This window comes from Sorex araneus, chromosome 7, assembly GCF_027595985.1.
Source record: "Sorex araneus isolate mSorAra2 chromosome 7, mSorAra2.pri, whole genome shotgun sequence".
Lineage (NCBI taxonomy): Eukaryota > Metazoa > Chordata > Mammalia > Eulipotyphla > Soricidae > Sorex > Sorex araneus.
The window spans coordinates 38,795,335-38,815,159 of NC_073308.1; the positions used below are offsets into that span (position 1 = coordinate 38,795,335).

Sequence of the window (19,825 nt, forward strand, 5' to 3'; positions counted from 1 at the left end):
TGTTTATTATTATTATCCTCATTTGACAGATGAGAAAATGAAGATTAGAGAGGTTGTAATAGCTGCATATGGTGACATAACTCCAAGCGGAAGAGCCAGAACTCAAACCCAGGCATTTTCCTCCTGAGAATGAACCCTTCACTATCACCCATCCCACATCTTGGAACCTTGGTAAACACTGCCAGGTGTGCACGCCAAACATGACTTAAAAAACAGCTTGGTTTGGAGTGCGGCTTAACGCACGAGAGGGGGGAAGAAATGAGTCACTCCGAGGGGATCTAAAACCGGCAGAAAGGATCTTCGATGTTCGTATCGAGAATTCCTTAACTGTGCAAGTCGAATGAGTCCTGTGGCTCCTGCCCCCTTCACAGGCTGGTCGTGTTCCCCTCCACTGATGCTGAATTTTCGAGGGTAGCCATGGGGTTTGGCTTTACTTAGGGACGCAGCGGGACCTCAGGAAGATGTCACGCTGAGAGGAGAGCTGGCATGCCCTCCAGCTCCCGAGCTTGCAGGAAACCCGTGATGCTGCCAAAGGCAGCACTGCGTGTGCTAAGGTGGAGCTGGACTCAGGAAGGTCTCAGCGACCCAAATGCTCAGCTGCTTCCTCTGGCTCTCCAGACACAGGCGCCAGTGTCAGCCCTTCTGTCGCCAGCACCACCTTCTGCAGTTAGTGATCTTGGGGGAAGAATCTTTTGTCAATCCTTTACACACTTCCGCTACGTAAAAGAGCAAAAAGCCCCAATTCAGGGAATTTTTTTTTTAATGCTTTATAAACGTAGTTGTTATGTTTTCTTTTGCAAACAGCAGTACCAGTGAGAAGGGAATAGCAATATGAAGGTGTGTGAAGATTTTCTGGCCAGAAGGAGACAGGGTGGAGAACTTAGAGGTTGCTGGTTTCAATAAGTGACATTGAGTGCAAAATTCTGCCTCTACGTGTAATAAGCGGAATACTAATGGCAGCCCAAAATAAGGCTTAAAACTTATTCACCTGAATGCCTATGGTTACCAGCAGCAAGTCAGAAGTAGCTCAGAGGCATAATCTGTGGCAGGCAAGAGTGGGTCAAAAATGCTGCTCTTTCGGAGAAGAGAACTGCTCCAATTAAGCCCAGTGGGTGGGTGGGGGGCGGAGGGGACTGGACAAAGTCCACAAAAGCTTCACATCCTCCCGCCATCTTCCCTCTAATCCATGAGCCTCAAATGAGTCATTTTGCCTCCTCCACCTACCTTTCCCTACCCCAGGATGTACCTGTTTCAGTGAACCTCCAAAGACCCTTACTTAGTCACCAAATTTGCATGCGGCTGACTGATTTCTATATGCTCATATTCACTGCATTTCTTTTCTTTTCTGCCCCTCCTCTCCCCTCCTACAACATAAGGACGTCAATTTAATTCTCGGGTTCACAATATTTCAAGTTATGTAATCTTACGATCTGTGTCATTTAAGAACAAATCAGCCAAATCCACATTCAATCACACTAAGACAACTTCTGAACTGAGAGCTGAGGGGTGGCTAGTAGAAATAACCTGTGAAAGGCTAGAGCGCAGGGGCCCGGGGGTCTGCAGCAGAAGTCAGGAAGGGGGCAGATAAAGTCTAAACGTGTCTTCTTTGTCATCTCATCGCCAATGAAAGAAAGCTCGGATTTGCCAGGCATTAGTTTCTCCTGACCCCAGTCTCCCCCCCTTAGCTGTGGTTGCAATAACTGGGGGTTTCACAGCAGTGCTCACACACGTTAGTCGTGGGGAATGCCAGGTGGCACATGCCCGGGGCTGTAGTGTGTTGGGAGACTACACATTTTGTTGTGGCACCAGTGATTACCAATTGCTGTGCCAATGGCACTATGGGTGCTGGGGACGGAACTCACAAGCCTCCCGCCTTCAAGGCCAGAGCTCTGCCACGGAGGCCCTGAGCACTTCTGGGGTCATATCTGTACAGGAGATATCGGGATGGCAAATATTACACGGGGACGGCAAGTACGGAACAATATGGGAACTGTTGTAAACCATGTTATCTCGATACAAACTGGGGGAAAAAAAAGACTTCTACTGCTAGAATTTAAAACTAAAAACATGTACTTACTGATTTGTGCTAGTATACGCAGGTGTTTATAATGATGAGTACATTCAAATACATACGACAATATTATTTGAAAACATATTAAAAAATTTAGAACAATGTGTCATTGTATCTGATTGTGTTCTCATTAAAATGAGATTCAAAGTAGGGAAGGGGGGAAAAAGAGTCACAGCAAAGCTAAGTGAAGGCAATGTCACCCGCGTTTCCCAAGCAGCCGTCGCAGTCAGATCAGCTAACGTGCCTGCTGGGGCTGCCAATGCCACAGAAACCAGGCGCCTGCTTCGTGCCGTTAGCGCCCTGTGGCTACAGCCGCCGTAAAGTACCAAAAATGAATTTTCACACAAAGACTCTTCCGAGTTCTCATCATTCTCTCTCTGCTAAATGCACACCGCACAGCTAGGATGAGCTCAGGAATACAAAATCATTTCATAAAATGTAACTAGGAAATCAAATTCACTATTGCAAAAAAAGAAATATATCAATTAATTTAAAAAAAGTTTAGTGCTGCTGAGATGATCCGTTGGTGTGGATTTTTCATGCTGCTGGTTTTAAAGATGCTCCTGACACATGCATAGCAATCGCCACTCAGAGCCGAGTCCAGATTCATGTTGAAAATGGAATCGGGCTAGATGACTGATCAGCTGCAGTGAATTAATCACATATTGGTACCTATGGATCAAGTGTGGAGTCTCTTTCATTGCCTAGTAAAATGAAGTCATGGACAGTTCTGGCACAATCTGCCACAGTCACACCAAATCTTCAGTATCAGGGTAAATGAACAGAAATGAGAGGAACAATTAAAAGACCATGGCCACTCCAATTAAACAAGCAGAATCTGTGGGGCTGTCATAAAATAAACAGATGATGACTAAAGGGCATATTTCAAACACAGGCAGGAAGTCAGAAAAGTGTCTGTCCAGCTCCCAATTTCAAGAACGACTGTGGGAAGTAACCATTTTTAAACCAGGACAGCCTGGCTCTTACTGAACCTTACCTGCTTTCTCACAGTCGAGCTACGCCTGTGGTCGTCCCCACCAGAGAGAAGTGATCCAGCAAAGGAAAGAGAAAATGGAATTAAAAACACTCTTGTCTGGTGGTTAATGAAACAAGTCATATTATTTCAGCTCATCCCCCAGAAGTGACTAAGAGACTTATTGATAAGTTGTCTTCCAAACAGAGCTCAATGAAACTTTTTTTTCCCCCCCACAAAAACATGAAAGACTCTGCAGTAAATATATTTTTGTTAGACGATACGGGATCCATTTGCTAGGAGACATGAGTAAATGAGAGGCTGCAGAGTCTCTCTCTCTCTCTCTCTCTCTCTCTCTCTCTCTCTCTCTCTCTCTCTCTCTCTCTTTCTCTCTCTCCACCCCCCCCTCTCTTTCAGGAATCTTAGGGGGAAAAAAGCTTCCCCCCCACCCCCGCTTCTTAAAACAAACAAAACAAAACAAACAGTGTGTCCAAACTGGACGGAATCTAGGTGATCCTTTGGCAAAGGCGTCTCAAGCTGTTTCGCCTCAGAAGCCCTTTCTTCCAGCGAATCTGACTCAGAGATTCAATATCCCACAAAGGGCAGCTGCCTTGTGAAGAGGGTGATCCAGGCCCTCTGCCCCTCTACCTGGCTGTTTCTGAGGATCCAGTGGCATCTTTTTTTCTTGACTTATAAAGAAACTGAAGTTCAGAGTAAAGCGTGGCCTAAAGTCACATAGCTAAATAACAACGTACAAGAAATCTGAACTCAGTAATTTTCGTCCCCGTGGAGTTTTCTGCAGCGGTAGGTTATACGTGAACTTACACTAAGATTCTACTGCCAGGAATATAGATTCCACAGATTTCTATTATCCTGGTTCCCTGCAGTAACCCAGACTGGTATATTAATGGGATCTTCATTGTGATCCATTATGACAAAATGATGAAAGCCAACTGAAGCTATTTCTAAATAATGAGCCTATAATTGTAAATGGCCTCGTGATTATTGTGTGTGTTGGCAGATATAAGTGGTTGATATAATAGGCTACCCCAAGGTCTCTAAGGAGTTCAGCTCATTAAAACTCTCTCCAGTTAAATCAGCACATTTTAAGGCATCTGACACTGCTGACCAAATGAATGCATTTGTTTCTGCCAACTTGTCTTCCTTCCTTCCTTCCTTCCTTCCTTCCTTCCTTCCTTCCTTCCTTCCTTCCTTCCTTCCTTCCTTCCTTCCTTCCTTCCTTCCTTCCTTCCTTCCTTCCTTCCTTCCTTCCTTCCTTTCTCCCTCCCCCCACTTTTTTTTTTTTTTTTGGGTTTTTGAGCCAGAGATCTGGCTATGCCCAGGGTTACTCCTGGCTCTGCACTCAGGAATGACTCCTTGGGGATTCCAGGGGTTGGACCTGGATCAGTCACATGCAAGGCAAATGCCTGCCCGCTATACTATCTTTCTGGCCTCAAGTTTTCTTTCTTATAGCAGTATCATGACTGTGAAGGAAAATATTTGGCTGGAATGGGGCAAGGGAGGGTTACACTTCTACATCAGGTAAGGATTTCTACCCAAACACAATGTAGTATTTCATTATCTAAGAACAGTCTCTACGTAGGACTATCATTTTTCCCCTGTGTATAAAAAGATATTTGATCAAATGCTATTTCCTGATCTTCCTTCTCTGAGTCAGAAAATTTCCCAAAGCCCTGTAGGTTGGAGTTTGGCAAGTAAACTTCAGTTACCAGGATCCTCCAGGGTCGAAAGTTTCTATTAGGCTGCAGTCTAGTGGCACTGGGGAATCCCTGGGCTATTTCATCAAAACACTACTTCCTCCTCTGAGTTCTAATCCGCTTTTTCCTGCTATCACAGCAAACCCTAATTCCATGTGAGGTCAGATGGGGTCAGCAAAACAAAGGGAAGGAAGCAAGCTTGCCAAAGGCCACTCCTTTGCAAAGGCATTCAGCCCCCTTCCAGCCCAGTGCCCGGGCTGCCTCCCAGGCGGGTCTGTCTGGAGTGTCTCTGTCACCCCTTGCAGCCCATCTCAGGCCACACCTACCTGGCCAGACTGCAATCTGTCCGCTGACCTGTTGAAAGACAAAGGCAAAAAGCACACGTTAAAGCAAAGCAGAGGGTAGAATGGTTAAATGCTTTGGTTAAACCAAAGCAGAGGGAAACTTCCTCTTGGTCATACGAGGGTTCCCCAGGACGTGGCCTCAGGCCTCCTGAGGCATAAAGAAAAGTGTCTAGACCCCTTTTCAGGGCAAGTACTATTTCTCAGACCAAGGACAGTGAAATGTCTAAACTTTAGATTTGACAACTCGGTTTCCCAAAGGGAAAACAGAGGGAGATGTAGAAAGCACAAGAGCAAGACAGATGACACTTTAGAGAACAAGTTAGGGGGAGTCTCCACAGAGATGAAATTCAGATTCCCTCCTATTGCATTCTCTTTGTTTTTGGAGGGAGAGACACGTTTACTTGCTACCGGTGTATGAATGCATGAACGAACACACACAGGTGAAGGTAGGAAGGGATGTAGGGAACTGGGGAGAGAAATACATGGGAGTTCTAGCTTCAGATTCCTACTGAGTTCTCCTAGTGGGTAAAGGTAGCAAAGGAAAAATGAGATTTAGCGTTGGCTGACAGGGAGACTGCCATCAAACTGACACAGAGTGGGCCCTAATACTACGTTTAATGGGTCACAGTGCACTTTTGAAAAAAGAGACTGAAATTTTTAAGGATTATAAGAGGTATTTACAAGATTTTTTTCAGCAGTATTTTTATGTTTGAGAAAACATACACACCTGTTTACTTGGGTTATTATATAACCTGTATTGCTCTCTTTGAATCCACAGTTAATCAAGCTTGGTCTGTATCAGATTCATATTGGATAACCCAGGGAAAACCAAAATAGAGGCTGAACTTGGTTTTTCCCTAGATGGAGATTAGCTCTCCCATATTCCTGCTTCAAACTCCTGGAAAAGCAACTCTAAACTGGAAATGTGTGTGTGTGTATACACACACACACACACACACACACACACACACCACACACACACATATATATTATATATATAGTATATATATATACACACACACACACACTTGCTTTTTGGGTCACAACCGGCGATGCACAGGGGTTACTCCTGGCTGTACACCAGGAATTATTCCTGGCGGTGCTCAGAGGACCATATGGGATGCTGGGAATTGAACCCGGGTTGGCCACGTGCAAAGCAAACGCCCTGCCCGCTGTGCTATTGCTCCGCCCCTAAACTGGGGAATATTTTGAGGCAGGACTTTTTCTTGACTTTCCCGGACTGCCTTTAATTGTTGATGAGGCTGAGGTCAGCTCAATCGAGAGCTACACCCTCCTCTATGGTGCCTCCTTACAGATTCTCATCACTAAAGATTCAGCTTTCATCTGCAAAAATATTATTCTGGGCCATTATTTTCAACATCTGTCCCATTTTCAATCTGAAATATTCATACCCATCAATTATCCCTCTGTGGCAAGAACACAGGGCTCTTGAATTACAGTGACAAATATATACAGAATGCAGGAACATGATGACATACACACAGAAAAATCTTCATCTATTGTTTTCCGTACATTGAAACTTGTCATCTTTAGATTAAGGCAATTTGCAACACTAATGAATGGTCACCAACCTTTGCTCCTCCATCCTAATGCAACTGGAGTGTGTAGGGGCGTATGCAAACCCATCCACTCAAACACAACATGTACACACACATTCACATCTAAATCCATGGACCCGCACAGTCACATCCTATGGTCCTGTTCCCTGCTGCACTTATTGACTATGCTTAGCTTCTTTTGGCAAAATGACACTGTGATTATGAATTTCAATATTGCTTTCTTCAAATATTCTGGGCTTTCTTTCCCCTGCTTCCCCATGGAACAATCTACATAACCCAGCGTAAAAATTTTTCATAAGTTACATTTTTGTTTGAATTTTTATTTTCCCCATTTCTTCCCATCTGTTGATGTGGTGGTGGTGGTGCCCCCACACTTGTGTTATGGTGCTCGAGAGGGGTTGTCCACCGAAGTGTGGTGCTCTCGTACGCTTTGCTTGTGGTGTTTCTGGGTCTGTGCACAGGGAAACCGAGCTAGCAACGCTGCAGCTGCGGGACTGCACTCGGCATGTGCTGGGCGTGGGCTGTGCCGTCTGCGGAGGCAGGTGCTCTACCACCTGAGCTAGGCCCTCTCGAAGCAAAACGTAGAATTGTTCAGGGCAGGAGATGCAAATAAAGTAAAATTTGGATCTCAATGCCCAAACTCCTCAGCCTGATTCCTTTGCATGGTGGAAGGGAAAAAGAACAGAAGTCATTGATTTCTAGGCTTTCTAATAGGTTTTCTTCACACACACACACACACACACACACACACACACACACACACACACACACACACACACACCTTAAACATAATCATTATAAGATCAAAGACACTAGAAATAAGAAAATTTATCATCTGGGGGGAATACTTCAGGTTGGGTAGGCAACTGGTATGAAAAGCAGGGTGCAAAATTCAGCGCATTTTAGACATTTATCTATACTCTGCAGCTTGCTGGAAGCATGCTCAGGAATTTACTTAAAGGATCAGATCTCTCTGGCAGTGCAAGTTCGCACTTCCTATCTTGAAGTGAGAAGATTAGTTGGGAAGGAGAAGTGGGTGTGTGGGGTGGGCAGAGGCATCCCCAATCTGGGAATCCCATTAATCATAGGCTGCTGAGAGCCAGGTAGGAGACCCAGGCAGGGTGCCAAGAGCCCCAGGGAAGCTTCTCTTCCAACCTTCTGTTTGACAGCTGAGGAGAAAAAGTCCAGAACGCCAGCTGAGTCTCTCTCTGCCTCGCTGTTTTCCAAGGTCTGGTTAAAATCAGGCTACGAGATGAGACCATCCACTCAGTATCACGGCCTCAGCGTGGCAGAAGCAGAGAAAGGACTTTCTGCCACTTTGCATCAAGACATTAGATGATGCAAAGCATCACCTTTGACTGGCGCTGCAGTTCTACCCTGAAGCGACAGGAAGCAGTGCTCTACTCACTGGCTCTGCCCCTCAGCAGGCCCTCTCCTCCTGAGGCCCGTCTACCTTTCTGCCGCAGTCTCAGTTTGACCACAGAGGAGCTAAAGGTTTTAACTCAGTATCTGGAGAATGACAGACCTAGCAGGGCCTTTTCCTGGTCGTGTCAGAGGAGGCACAGGAGGGGCGTGGGTACAGATGTGCACATAACACTGGTGTTTCATTAAACATTGGTCTTTTCCCATTAGTCAGGCAGTCATCTGGGGTGTGTGCCTCCACAACAGACGCGTTAGGAAAAAGAATGCATTCACGGAGCAAGATCCAGGAACGCAGCTTGGCTGGGAGGTGGGAGGGCTGGCCCCTCACGGCCAAACCTCAGCCGTGCCCCCATACTCACTTTCCCCCAGGGTTTTCTGGAGAAGATCATGCTTGGCTTGCAGTTTGGTGATGAGGTTCCTGCCCTCCAGGTATTCCTTCATTTTCTGCAAGGAAGGAGGGGAGAAAAAAAAAAAGCAATCAGACTTCATCACGAATGCTCGGCTGTCAAAGAGAGCACTGGTTTCTGAACCAATTTGCACCAGGTCTATTTTTAACCCGCTTCATGTTTTTCTGGAGGCTCCCCCTTGGTCAACGTAAGAAACTCTTCTCTAGAGCACTCCATTTGCGTTTCAGTTCCACCGGCGAGAAGGCTGGGGGAGCAGGAGAGAGACTGAATGTGGGTCTTTGCTTGAGGACACACACCTGCCAACAAGCCTTCACAGACAGACGAGTGCCCCACTGAGGGTGCACCCCATCCTCACAGGGCAAGGCCAACGGCAGGCTCGGCCCCTGCCAGGCCCCAGTGCAGCTGGCAGCGCATCTGTGTCCTGGCTGCCTCCTCCTGTGGAGTCCTGGGGGAAGCTGGGATTCTGAGCACTCCAAATAAGGGGCTGCCTCCCCCTTTACACACCCACCCGTGGGCACATCCACCGCCAGCTCCAATCACAAGGTGAACTACAGAAATGTGACCCTGCCTGCATGAGCAGCTAAAATCCCAATGCGCTATCCTTCTTCGCCATCTCTCAACACCCACAGTGAGAGACACTACTTGCCATATAAACTCATATATAAACTGAGTATATATTTAGCATGCATCTGCTTTTGAACTGCAGATGCAGCGTCAATTAAGAGTTTTTTGAGTATTTCGGCGCACACACTCTCATTTGATTCTTGGGATGATGCTGTAGTACACCAGGAAAGATAGTATTCTTTGGCCTCAGAGAAGAGGGTGTCAGAGGAAGCACTGATTGCCCCAGGTGGTACGTGATTGCTGTACCCAGGCCTTCAGACTCTTGGCATGAGTCTTTCTCCCTCTGCTGTGGTTTTTCTTGGGGAATCTTAGTTTGTCTTACTTGTCTCCTGCTGCAAAGACAGGAAGAATCTGCTTAGTCAGCAGTCATCTGCCCAAGCCTAAACTCCGAGGCAGAACGGAAGGGTCCCGAGAATAACATCTGTGTGAGTAACTGATGAGATGGAAGGAGACAATAAAAGTGGATGAAAGTTTCAAAAATAAAATAATACTGATTGTGTGTGTGTGTGTGTGTGTGTGTGTGTGTGTGTGTGGTGTGGAGTTGGGCCATACCTGGCAATGCTTAGAGGTTACTCCTGGCTCTACACTCAGGAATTATTCCTCATGATGCTCGGGGGACCACATGGGATGCCCTGGAATCTAAATCAGGTTGCCCTACCAGCACTGTACTATTGCTCCAGCCCTCCTGGCTTTTTAAAAAAGCAGGGGTCACACCCAAAGTGCAGAGGATAGAGTGGGGGTACTGTCAGTGAGGCTCTTACTGTTGGAACAGGCCATCAGTCCACAAGGTGGCACTTGGGGACCACTAGGACCTCACCAGGGGGTGTGCAGGGGGCCATGAGGTGCCCAAATTTAGGGCTGCACATGCTGGGCCTCTATTCTGCCACTCTGAGCTGTCTTCCCAGCCCAGTGACTTTCTTTTAAGGTCTTAAACAGAAAAGTATAAACACACACCAAATTTTTGATTTTATCGCTAATTCCACTTAGGATGAAGGCAGAAAAGAATAGGTTTAAAAATGTGAGTTGTTTTTTATTCAGAACCTTCTGTCCAGTGTTAAACTTTAACCAAGAGCATATATTCAGGGGCTGGAGCGATAGCACAGCAGGTCGGGCGTTTGCCTTGCACGTGGCCAACCCGGGTTCGATTTCCAGCATCCCATCTGGTTCCCGAGCACAGCTAGGAGTAATTCCTGAGTGCATGAGCAAGGAGTAACCCCTGTGCATCGCTGGATGTGACCCCCCCCCAAAAAAAAGCATATATTGATTATTATTGCCCTACTTCTATTCTCTTTCTCATGAACATAAGAGAAAACTTTTGTTTCCTCTGGGGAACACTCCACTTTCTTCTGGCCCTCACACGCACCCTGTCAGGCTCCTGCTGTACTGTGCACACCTCCAGACAGCACTTCTCAGCATAGAAATATATTCGCCATGATGGTCTTTCTTTCCAGAGGTGCCTCCAGGCCCCAAATTTCCCTCTTTGCTGACATGTAGTGTCCCACCTAGCAGATACACTTGACAGCTTCAAGAATGAGTGAAGGAGAATCAGTCTCACTTTCCTCTGGATAGAACCATCCTCAGCAGTTATAAACCAAGTCTCCACGCATGCCCCTATTTTCTAAAATAAATACAAAACCCCAACCAAACCCATGCCAGATTCTATCAGCTGCATTAGCTAAGATCTCTTCCTTCTTTCCCATTGTTCTTTTGTAAAAGAACATCTGCATGGAAACAGTCTCTCCTGTCACCTTTCCCTTTCCATCTGCTCCAGCTGCCAACTCACCTGCTTCTGTTATCCCTCAGTGGCATCCCAGTCCCCAACCAATACCTAATTGTGAGGCTGAACAGTACCCTGGGGCCCAGAGGTGACAACCGTGCAGGTAACATCCACTACCAACATCTGAATCCTAAAACACCCCTTCGGAACTTTGTCCCAGGAGATTCAAATGAGGGAAATATTCATCAAGAAACGGTAACCCTTAACATAAGATCAAACGGCTCAAAATACAGCTACGATTCTGATGGGAGAGCAATGCAAATGCCTTCTTCTCGATATTTCTATGTGTGATTCCAGAAATCATTATATTTTTCATTCATGTTCACAGTTCACTAGCTGTCACTTGGTGAACCATTAAAATAAATAACAAGCCGATAAAGGGGATGATGGATTACCTCTTCAGGTTTCATTAGATTCTGAAGGAGCAAGAACTGTGTCAAAGTATGATCTGCATCCTTAATACTGGGGGAATAAGGGCTAAGAGTGTCCCACGGAAAGGAGAGGGCATAGGAAGGGACAGGCATGAAGAGTGTGCAAACGGGTTACTTCACATTTCCCCGACAGCCTTGCGGCCATTGTAGGAGAGGCATGCGGGAGAAACCAGCTAATCTGCTGGTGGAGCTGAGTTAGAAGGCTGAAGAGACAGCGGACACAGCAGGAGGTAAGGGAGGAATAGGCGGCTTTCCAGTGATTTCTGGAGTCAAGAAAAGAACTGTTTGTTTATGTGTGATCTCAAAAATCCCTTCCTTGGACGAAAGGGATCATGGTTTTCACTTAAGTATACTCTAATATTCAGCAATTCTTGTTTATTCCATTCCCTGCACCTTGTTTCCTTTATCAAAAACCAAAGGTAAACTACTGCCTGAAATTTTCCTCCAAGGAGGATAAAGAACCTCTGTCACTGTCACTGTCATCCCATTGCTCATCGATTTGTTCGAGCGGGCACCAGTAACATCTCTCATTGAGAGACTTATTGTTTCTGTTTTTGGCATATCCAGTAAGCACGGGTAGCTTGCCAGGCTCTGCCGCGCGGGCTCCATACTCTCGGTAGCTTGCCAGGCTCTCCGAGAGGGGCGGAGGAATCAAACTCGGGTCGGCCGCGTGAAAAGTGAAAGCCCAACTGCTGTGCTATCACTCCAGCCCAAAGAACCTCTAGATCAACAATACCAAATAATTTTGTTTGTTTGTTTGTGTCTTTGGTTTCTGGGACACACCTGGTGATGATCCTGTCACTGCATTCAGAGTGACGCTGCTTGGGGATCATACGGGATGCCAGGGATTGAACCCCGTTGGCTTCATCCAAGAGCCCCTACCCACTGTACTATCAAATTCTTAAGACACCCCTCCACTTCCAGCTATCGCACTTAGAGTCAACATTATCATGAAGGATAATTTATTCAACAAGGGGGGCAGAGTCTGAGATGCTTCCAGACTCCATGCCAGGTTGAGATATCTGGGGCACCCCAGAGGCGAGGGGGCAGATGATCTTAGCACCTGCCCAAACAAAGCCACAGCAGACAAAAATCTCCATGCTCCACAATTGCTGCTATGCTCATGGCCAGAAACTCCACTGCTCGGAACGAGCCTCATCCATAAATTAATCTGCTGAAAAGCTCAGGTATGCAAGTTTTGTGACTGAAATCTCCAGGCTTTTAACAGATTTGGGGTTGGGCTACCTCTCCCCCACCTCCCTGTACTTCTGAAGCCTTGGCAGGAACCACCTCTGGCACCAAGTAAGCTAATTAACTGTCATGATCCAGAGACTCATAAATAAATTTTGGAAGAGATCAACAAGTTGCAGATCTGAACCCAGTGTCAGGAGCAGTCATCAGGGGCACCCAAAGTCATCATCCAATTAAAAATTTAACCCCAACTATATCACCCCATTCAATTTTTTGGAATTTCTGGAGTGACATCTTAAACTCTATACCACCGATAAACCAGGGGTAGCAAACCACACTGGATGGGATGTAAAGTAGAAGGCAACGAATCTTGGTTTACAAAATATAAACACACAGAGCTTAACCTGTAACAACATGTTAGTAATCTCTTATACAAGGACTCAATAGCTCCATAGTGAGATACAACAATATTCACTAAATTTCTTCTAAAGAAACTTTTAAAAATAATTTTTAGCAACTTATTTATAACAGACAAATAAAAAATTATTCAGGGCCTGCTATAAGAGCAGGTGGTTGAAAAACTGGAAATAATGGGTGGGAGGGTGGCGTGATTGGTATGGGAATATTGAATGCAACAAATCATCATGACCAATCTAATTTAAAAAAAAACGTGCAAGTTAAAAAAATAAAGTGTTATCCTGAAAAAAAAAAAGGGGGGGGATCAGAGTATTGTATCTCTGTTTTGTTTTTGCCACTGTGAGCCTTCAATTCAGTTGGTATGGTCTCACTCATTTATTTCTCAGTTTCTAATTGGTTATTAAGTTAGTGATGAGGTTTATATTAAGATGTAATAAGACAACAAACTTTCATCTGAGTCTTCCCTTCCAGACATTTAGCTATAGTAAAATGAAAAGCCTGAGTAGAAATATTGTACTCCTACTACTTATTAAATTTTCTAACCCTGGATAAGATTCTTAACTCCCAGACTCTTAGTTTCTCCTTCTGAAGAATGGCGTATCTTTTTTTTCAAGATTATTGAAGAATATTATAATAAGCATGACTGTGATCCTGACTGTGATCCTAATTACCAGAGTCCATCACTCGCAGGCATTAACAGTGTTCCTTATACATGAATTATCTATTCATAAGAAAGCAGGTAATCCCTAAGAAATAACATATAAGAAGGCAGTCATTTCTGGACATTAAAAATACATACATGAGAATGCTATTCAAATTTAATTTTTAAATACTTAGCTCTCGTAGGATATAGAGGAAAAGCCAATCGACAGGGGAACAGAGTTTTGCTGTCAGCTCTTGCTGGGGACCTTGAACAAGCTACCCCTCCTCTCTGGATCTGAGGTGTTTTCAAACAAGTATTTCACGTGAGAGGCAGAAGTGATAGTACAATGGGTAGAACTTCCTTCCTTGAAAAGCACTCTGACTGGAGAACAGAACACCAGGTGAAGTGTGGTTTGTGGACCCGCACGGGATAGGAGATGTGCACTAAAAATAGACTATCGACCAAACATGATGCCACTCATTGCCTCTATTGCAAACCACAGCACCCAAAAGGAGAGAGGGAACAAAAGGGAATGCCCTACCACAGAGGTGGGGTGGGGTGGGGGGAATGGGGTGGGGGGGGGTGGGAGGGGTACTGGGAACATTGGTGGAGGAGAATGGGCACTGGTGGAGGGATGTAAACAAAATGCAAACATGAAAGTTCATAAGTTTGTAACTACCTCACGGTGATTCACTAATAAAACTTAAAAAAAAAAAAAAAAAAAGCACTCTGACTCTGGGGCCTAAAGCTCATGCCTTGAGTTTAGTTGGTGCGAAGCCAGGCCGTAAGCATTCACCACTGCAGTCGTGGTGGAGTCATGAGCTCTGCTCGCCAGTCCCCTGTGCAGAGACCCACAGATGTCACTACAGTGGCTGCTTCCTCACCATCTGGACACACTGATATTTTCCTCCTTTTTAAAAGCAGGAAACAGGTGTCAGAATACTTAATAAAGCAATACTATAAGACAAAAATAGAACAAGAGAGAACACTTAATAGAGCCAATCTTCCAGTGGGAGTACAGATCTCCCCACTAATTGACAGGGCAGGGGCATTTGGTTCTCTACCCCTTTAACACCCTTTACTGCGTGCCCACAGAATACCAAGATAAAAATATCTAGAACCACCAGTCCTAAATCTGCTGCTCTAGAGCAGCGTTTATTAATCAGGGGCCAGATGGCCCCCTGCAGGCCCCAAAGATATTCCAGGGAGCCACAGATGGAAATCAAGCAAATGGAGCACAGCCTGAGACTAGGGGACCAAGAAGTAGAAGGGGCCCACAAGAAGGAAATAAAGTGAGAGAGGGGTCATTGTTGGGAAAAAGTTGAGAAATACTGTTACACAGCACTGGCCGAGGCACTGAAATTTCCCTGATACTTTAACTAACAGTCCTCAAGAATTCAAGAAGCCTAGCTTTATTTTATCAGTCATAACGCCTAACCCTTCCCTACTTCTCCCTTACACAAGTAACCCAAACTCCACACAAGGAAATACTTAGAAGAAATGCTGGCCTTATGCAATTTTGATGAGAGCATTTTGCACATCAGCAGAGAACCAATTAATCACAACCCACCTACATAACAGAATTTTGAGCAGCCATTACAAAATGAGGTAGATCTTTGGGGACTATTACAAAAATAATATCTGAATTAAATTAGGTGAAAAAGGAATGCAAAGGGTAGCTTGAGTGGCATACTTACTTCTCCTTATATTCCTTGTGTTTCATTATATTTGTAATCTAATTAATTGCAATGATTATAGAGCCTAGAGTATTTCTGGAAGGATACAAAACAAGCTGGTGTCAAACCCTGGCAGTGGGAATAAGGGATGGGGAGAACCTTGGCTTTTTCCTATACATCCTTTTGAAGACTCTTGAATAATTAAAAAAAAATTGATAATCGCATAAAAAAGTAAAGGGGAAAAAGTAAACATTACTGGATTATGGAGCGATAGCACACCGGTTGGGCGTTCGCCTTTCACATGGCTGACCCGTGTTCGATTCCTCTGCCCCTCTCGGAGAGCCCAGCAAGCTACCGAGAGTATCTCGCCCGCATGGCAGAGCCTGGCAAGCTACCCGTGCGTATTGGATATGCCAAAAACAGTAACAATAAGTCTCTCAATGAGAGACGTTACTGATGCCCGTTCGAACAAATCAATGAGCAACAGGATGACAGTGACAGTGACAGAAAAGCTATGACAGTAAGGGAGACAAGGAAATGCGACTTCACATAGGGCCAAGAAGAGAAGGTAGATGAACGGATTCTGATCTTACCTTAAACTCAGCTCTGGCAGAATATAGAGGAAATGCCTGCGGCCTATAGATAGGGGAGCAGAGCTCTGCTGTCAGCTCGTGCTGGGGACCTTGGACAAGCTACCCATCCTCTCTGGATTTAAGGTGCTTTAAAAGAAATATTTTGCCTGAGGGACTGAAGCCACAGTACAATGGGTAGGGCACTTGCCTTGCACAGAGCTGACCCAGGTTCAATTACTGGCACTATCCAGTTCCCCAGTCACACCAGGAGTGATCCCTGAGAACTGCTGAGTTGGGTCCATAAAACAAAACCCAAATCAAAGTTCACATGAGAAGTTTAACTAGATTTCAAAAGGATATTCCAAGATTTAAAATCATAACTATGATTTTAAATTCCTGGGGCTCTTGAAAACAACTGGTCTTTATATTTGTAAGTCATGTTTCAAGTTTCCAACTGATGTCATTCATCTGTGCAGACTACTTTGATGACAGCTTACAGGGGTCAGAAAGCTTTCCAGGCGGGTCTCTTGGACACTAGGGCACACTATTTAGCTGTCAAAGTCACAACCAGGGCCTCTTAATAAGAAGGGACTTTGCAGGATGCACTACTCTGATAATTTTGAAGGTCAGGGGCAACATTTGTGGAGGCAAGAGAACGAAAAAAGGCACATCTGCAGCTGGTCAGCTTTGGGAAGACTGGTAGAACAGGGTCAAACTGGTTAACACGCACACTCCCGTCTTCTGAATGTCCACTTCACCACACACACACAAAAAGTCTTTTTATCATGAAATAAACTGTCTGATGCATTCCAAGCAACCAGTCACAAAAATGATGAACTTTCTTGTAAATTTGTACTAGACGAGCAATGTTCCTGTTAGCTATGGAAATTTGCACATAATTTTGATAAGTAGCATGATGGTCACAAAGGACAGGAAATGGGGTAAAGGCTCTCGGTGTGCAAGCACTAAGGTGAGGTGTGTGCATAACTGGAGAGGTCTCCAGTTTGAACAGTTGCTCCTGGCCTTAATAAAGGTCAATTTTGAGTACAAATAGTACAGCTTTACTTAAAGTCAGAAAGTAAATCTGAAACTCTGAAATACAGATTTTTGTGTTCACACTTATTTAACTAAAAAGAAAAAAGAAATCGGAAATCTTCCACAATGTAAACAGATTTGGTTTTTAAATAGTTTCATATCTAAGCAGTCCAGACAGACCAGCCAAACAGTCCTATTATTAAAAGCCTCTAAAGAGTGTTCAACAGCCTCTTGAGATAGGGAAGCTTGGGACAGTGACATGCCAGCATTACAGACAAGCAGCTCTCTTCCTGTCTCATCCTGGTTTGTACATGCCGAAAGCTTTTGAATATGATGCACTTTGCTCAAGGAAGGCCATTCCTCCAATTGCTCTGTGGCCCAATCATGTATGATTAACTGTAATACACTGTGTGTGACGTCTTTCTAACTCCTTTAGTCCTGGTTGTCATTCATTATATTATGCACCAATTTTTGGTGGTGGTGGGGTGGCGGGGGGTAGTGGAGGTGGGCTGCTGAGGCTGGGTCCCTTGGGGCAGGGAGGGCTCTCACCTGCCTCCCGCCCCCCTTCCCCCCCGGCCCGGCTCCCCTGACGCAGAGTCCGATGGCATGGTTACGGGGGCCTCATTTTAAGTTCCCTTTCGGAAGAAACAGCAGTCCCATAACCATGCCACCGGACTCTGTGCCAGGGGCGCCCCAGAGCGGGGCAGGTGAGAGCCCTCCCCGCCCCAAGGGACCCAGCCCCAGCAGCTGACCTCCACTACCCAACTGCCTCCACGCTCCAGGCCGCTTTCCACATGCTAGGGTCAAGCCTCACACATGAGCAAAGTCTCAGGGAACCCAGGTAATGTGGAACTTTCTGATCTCGGATTCTGGGCTCAACGGGACCCGGGAGCAAAGATTTAGAAGTATACAAAGTGAAAAATTAAAGTTCTCTCTTCATATACTAAATCTTATTCATTTTTATTTTATAATCTTTGCATTTTTATTTTATAGCAGTGTCTGGCACATAATAGATCCTCAATAAATAGCAATGAATAATTCAACAATGATGGGTGAATAAATGGATAATGTTGATGATAATAAATGTTTAATATTTACCAAACACTATAAACAAGGAGATATGCTAAAATTTCACAAAAAAATGAGAAAATGATCCAAAATAGCATTCCGTTATTTTTTGTATAGATTTTAGAATTTTGCCCTATATTTAAAGAATGTTACAATTCAATAAATCAGAAAAATATCAAAATGAAAGAAGCAGATTATAAAGCATTATGTAAAGCAAGATTCCGCCCCCCGCCCCCTTTTTTAAAATATAGGTTCAGAAAAAGCTTTATTGGCAACAAGCTGGCAGGTTGGGAGGTGGAAGACTCATGCCCTCACAGTAACCATCTTCAATATTGCATTTTTGTGATAAAATTACAAATATATGATGTTTGTGTATACATAAAAATGTCTGGAAAGAAAAATGTCCTAACATACTACCTCTGAGTAGTGGGATTATGGGTTATTTTTGTTTTCTTTTTCCTTTTTTTTTTTTTTTTGCTTTTTGGGTCACACCTGGCAATGCATAGGGGTTACTTCTGGCTCTGCACCCAGACGGTGCTCAGGGGACTATATGGGATGCTGGGAATTGAACCTGGGTCGGCCACATGCAAGGCAAAGGCTCTACCCGCTATACTATTGCTCCAACCCCGGTTTTCTTCTTTTTGCTTCTAAATTTTATACAACAAGCATGTTTTTCTCTGTATAAGAAGAAGTAAAGAAGAAAGAATTATATGATTAAATCATTCTCTTTCAATAGCCTTTTGCAGGATAAAAAAAAATCTTAAGCATTCTTAGCTTAACTAATTAAAAAACAGATTTCTCTTTAAAAACAGATAGCAAATCACTAGTGTTCTTAATGAAGAAAGGGCAGTGTTCAAAGAAAAATTAAACAAATTGTTCCAGTTGGAAGAAAAATCCAATTTACTGCAAGCAGACTGTCTTTCTTAACTGAAAAACAAGTTAATTCCTCACATTCAGAATCAGTATGCATATTCACTGGCTATATTTCATCTCACATCTGCAAACTTAATTCCTCTTTTCTTGGTTGTCAGAAGATTAGGAAATAAATTTTATCATGCAATAAATCCTACTTGGCAAGCTCAAAATAACTTAATTATTAAAAAGCAGTACCAAAGACATCCATGACCTTCTAAAGGACTATTAACACTACTTAAAAAATGCAGTATCCATGCCTGAAAGAAGACTGGTATACATAACAAAACAACAATGTTTGTGGAGCCCTCCATAATGCTGCATGTTACAGACCCCTCTGAACTTTACGTATGATCATGAAAATTTTCATTTATGAAAAACGCGTAAATGCATCACTTAGAAAAGAATACGGACTTTTAAAAGAAACTTTCAAGTGAAAGGTACCTAGTTAATAACATTTATTTTTGAAAAAAAAATTATCTGGGGCTGGAGCGATAGTACAGTGGGCAGGGCGCTTGCCTTGCACTCAGTCGATCCCGTTCGATCCCCAGCATCCCATATGGTCCCCTGAGCACCGCCAGGAGTAATTCCTGACTGCAGAGCCAGGAGTAACCCCTGTGCCTGTGCATTGCCAGGTGTAACCCAAAAAGCAAAGGGAAAAAAAAAAGAAATTATCTGGGCTAGAAGACACAACTCAATGAACCGAAGTGCATACTTCTGTGTGTAGGAGGCGCAAATGTGACCCCTGGCACCACACAGTACCCTGAACACTGCCAGAAGTGATCACTGGCACCCAAATCAAGAGAATCTCCTGAGTACTGTTGAGTGTGCAGAAACAAACAAGGAAACAGATAAATCTTCTTGGTAGTGTACTTGAGAACATCCTTTCTCCTGGGCATTTCTGTCAGACAATTTGTAGATTCAACCCTAAGTGAGGAATGACTTCAGAACAGAGTTAGCTCTA

At 44.4% G+C, this 19,825-nt stretch overlaps 1 protein-coding gene across 8 annotated transcripts in view; it reads right to left on the minus strand.

The window, feature by feature from the left end:
- SRGAP2 (SLIT-ROBO Rho GTPase activating protein 2) overlaps positions 1-19,825 on the minus strand; it is a 291,283-nt gene that overhangs the window by 36,699 nt on the left and 234,759 nt on the right. For all 8 annotated transcript variants that reach the window (XM_004610061.2, XM_055144899.1, XM_004610060.2 and 5 more), the window contains exons 11-13: positions 8,468-8,552; positions 5,089-5,116; positions 3,069-3,093 (exon numbers count right to left, since the gene is read on the minus strand). In XM_004610061.2, coding sequence (XP_004610118.1) covers positions 3,069-3,093; positions 5,089-5,116; positions 8,468-8,552 — 138 coding nt within the window. The remainder of the gene's footprint in view (positions 1-3,068; positions 3,094-5,088; positions 5,117-8,467; positions 8,553-19,825) is intronic.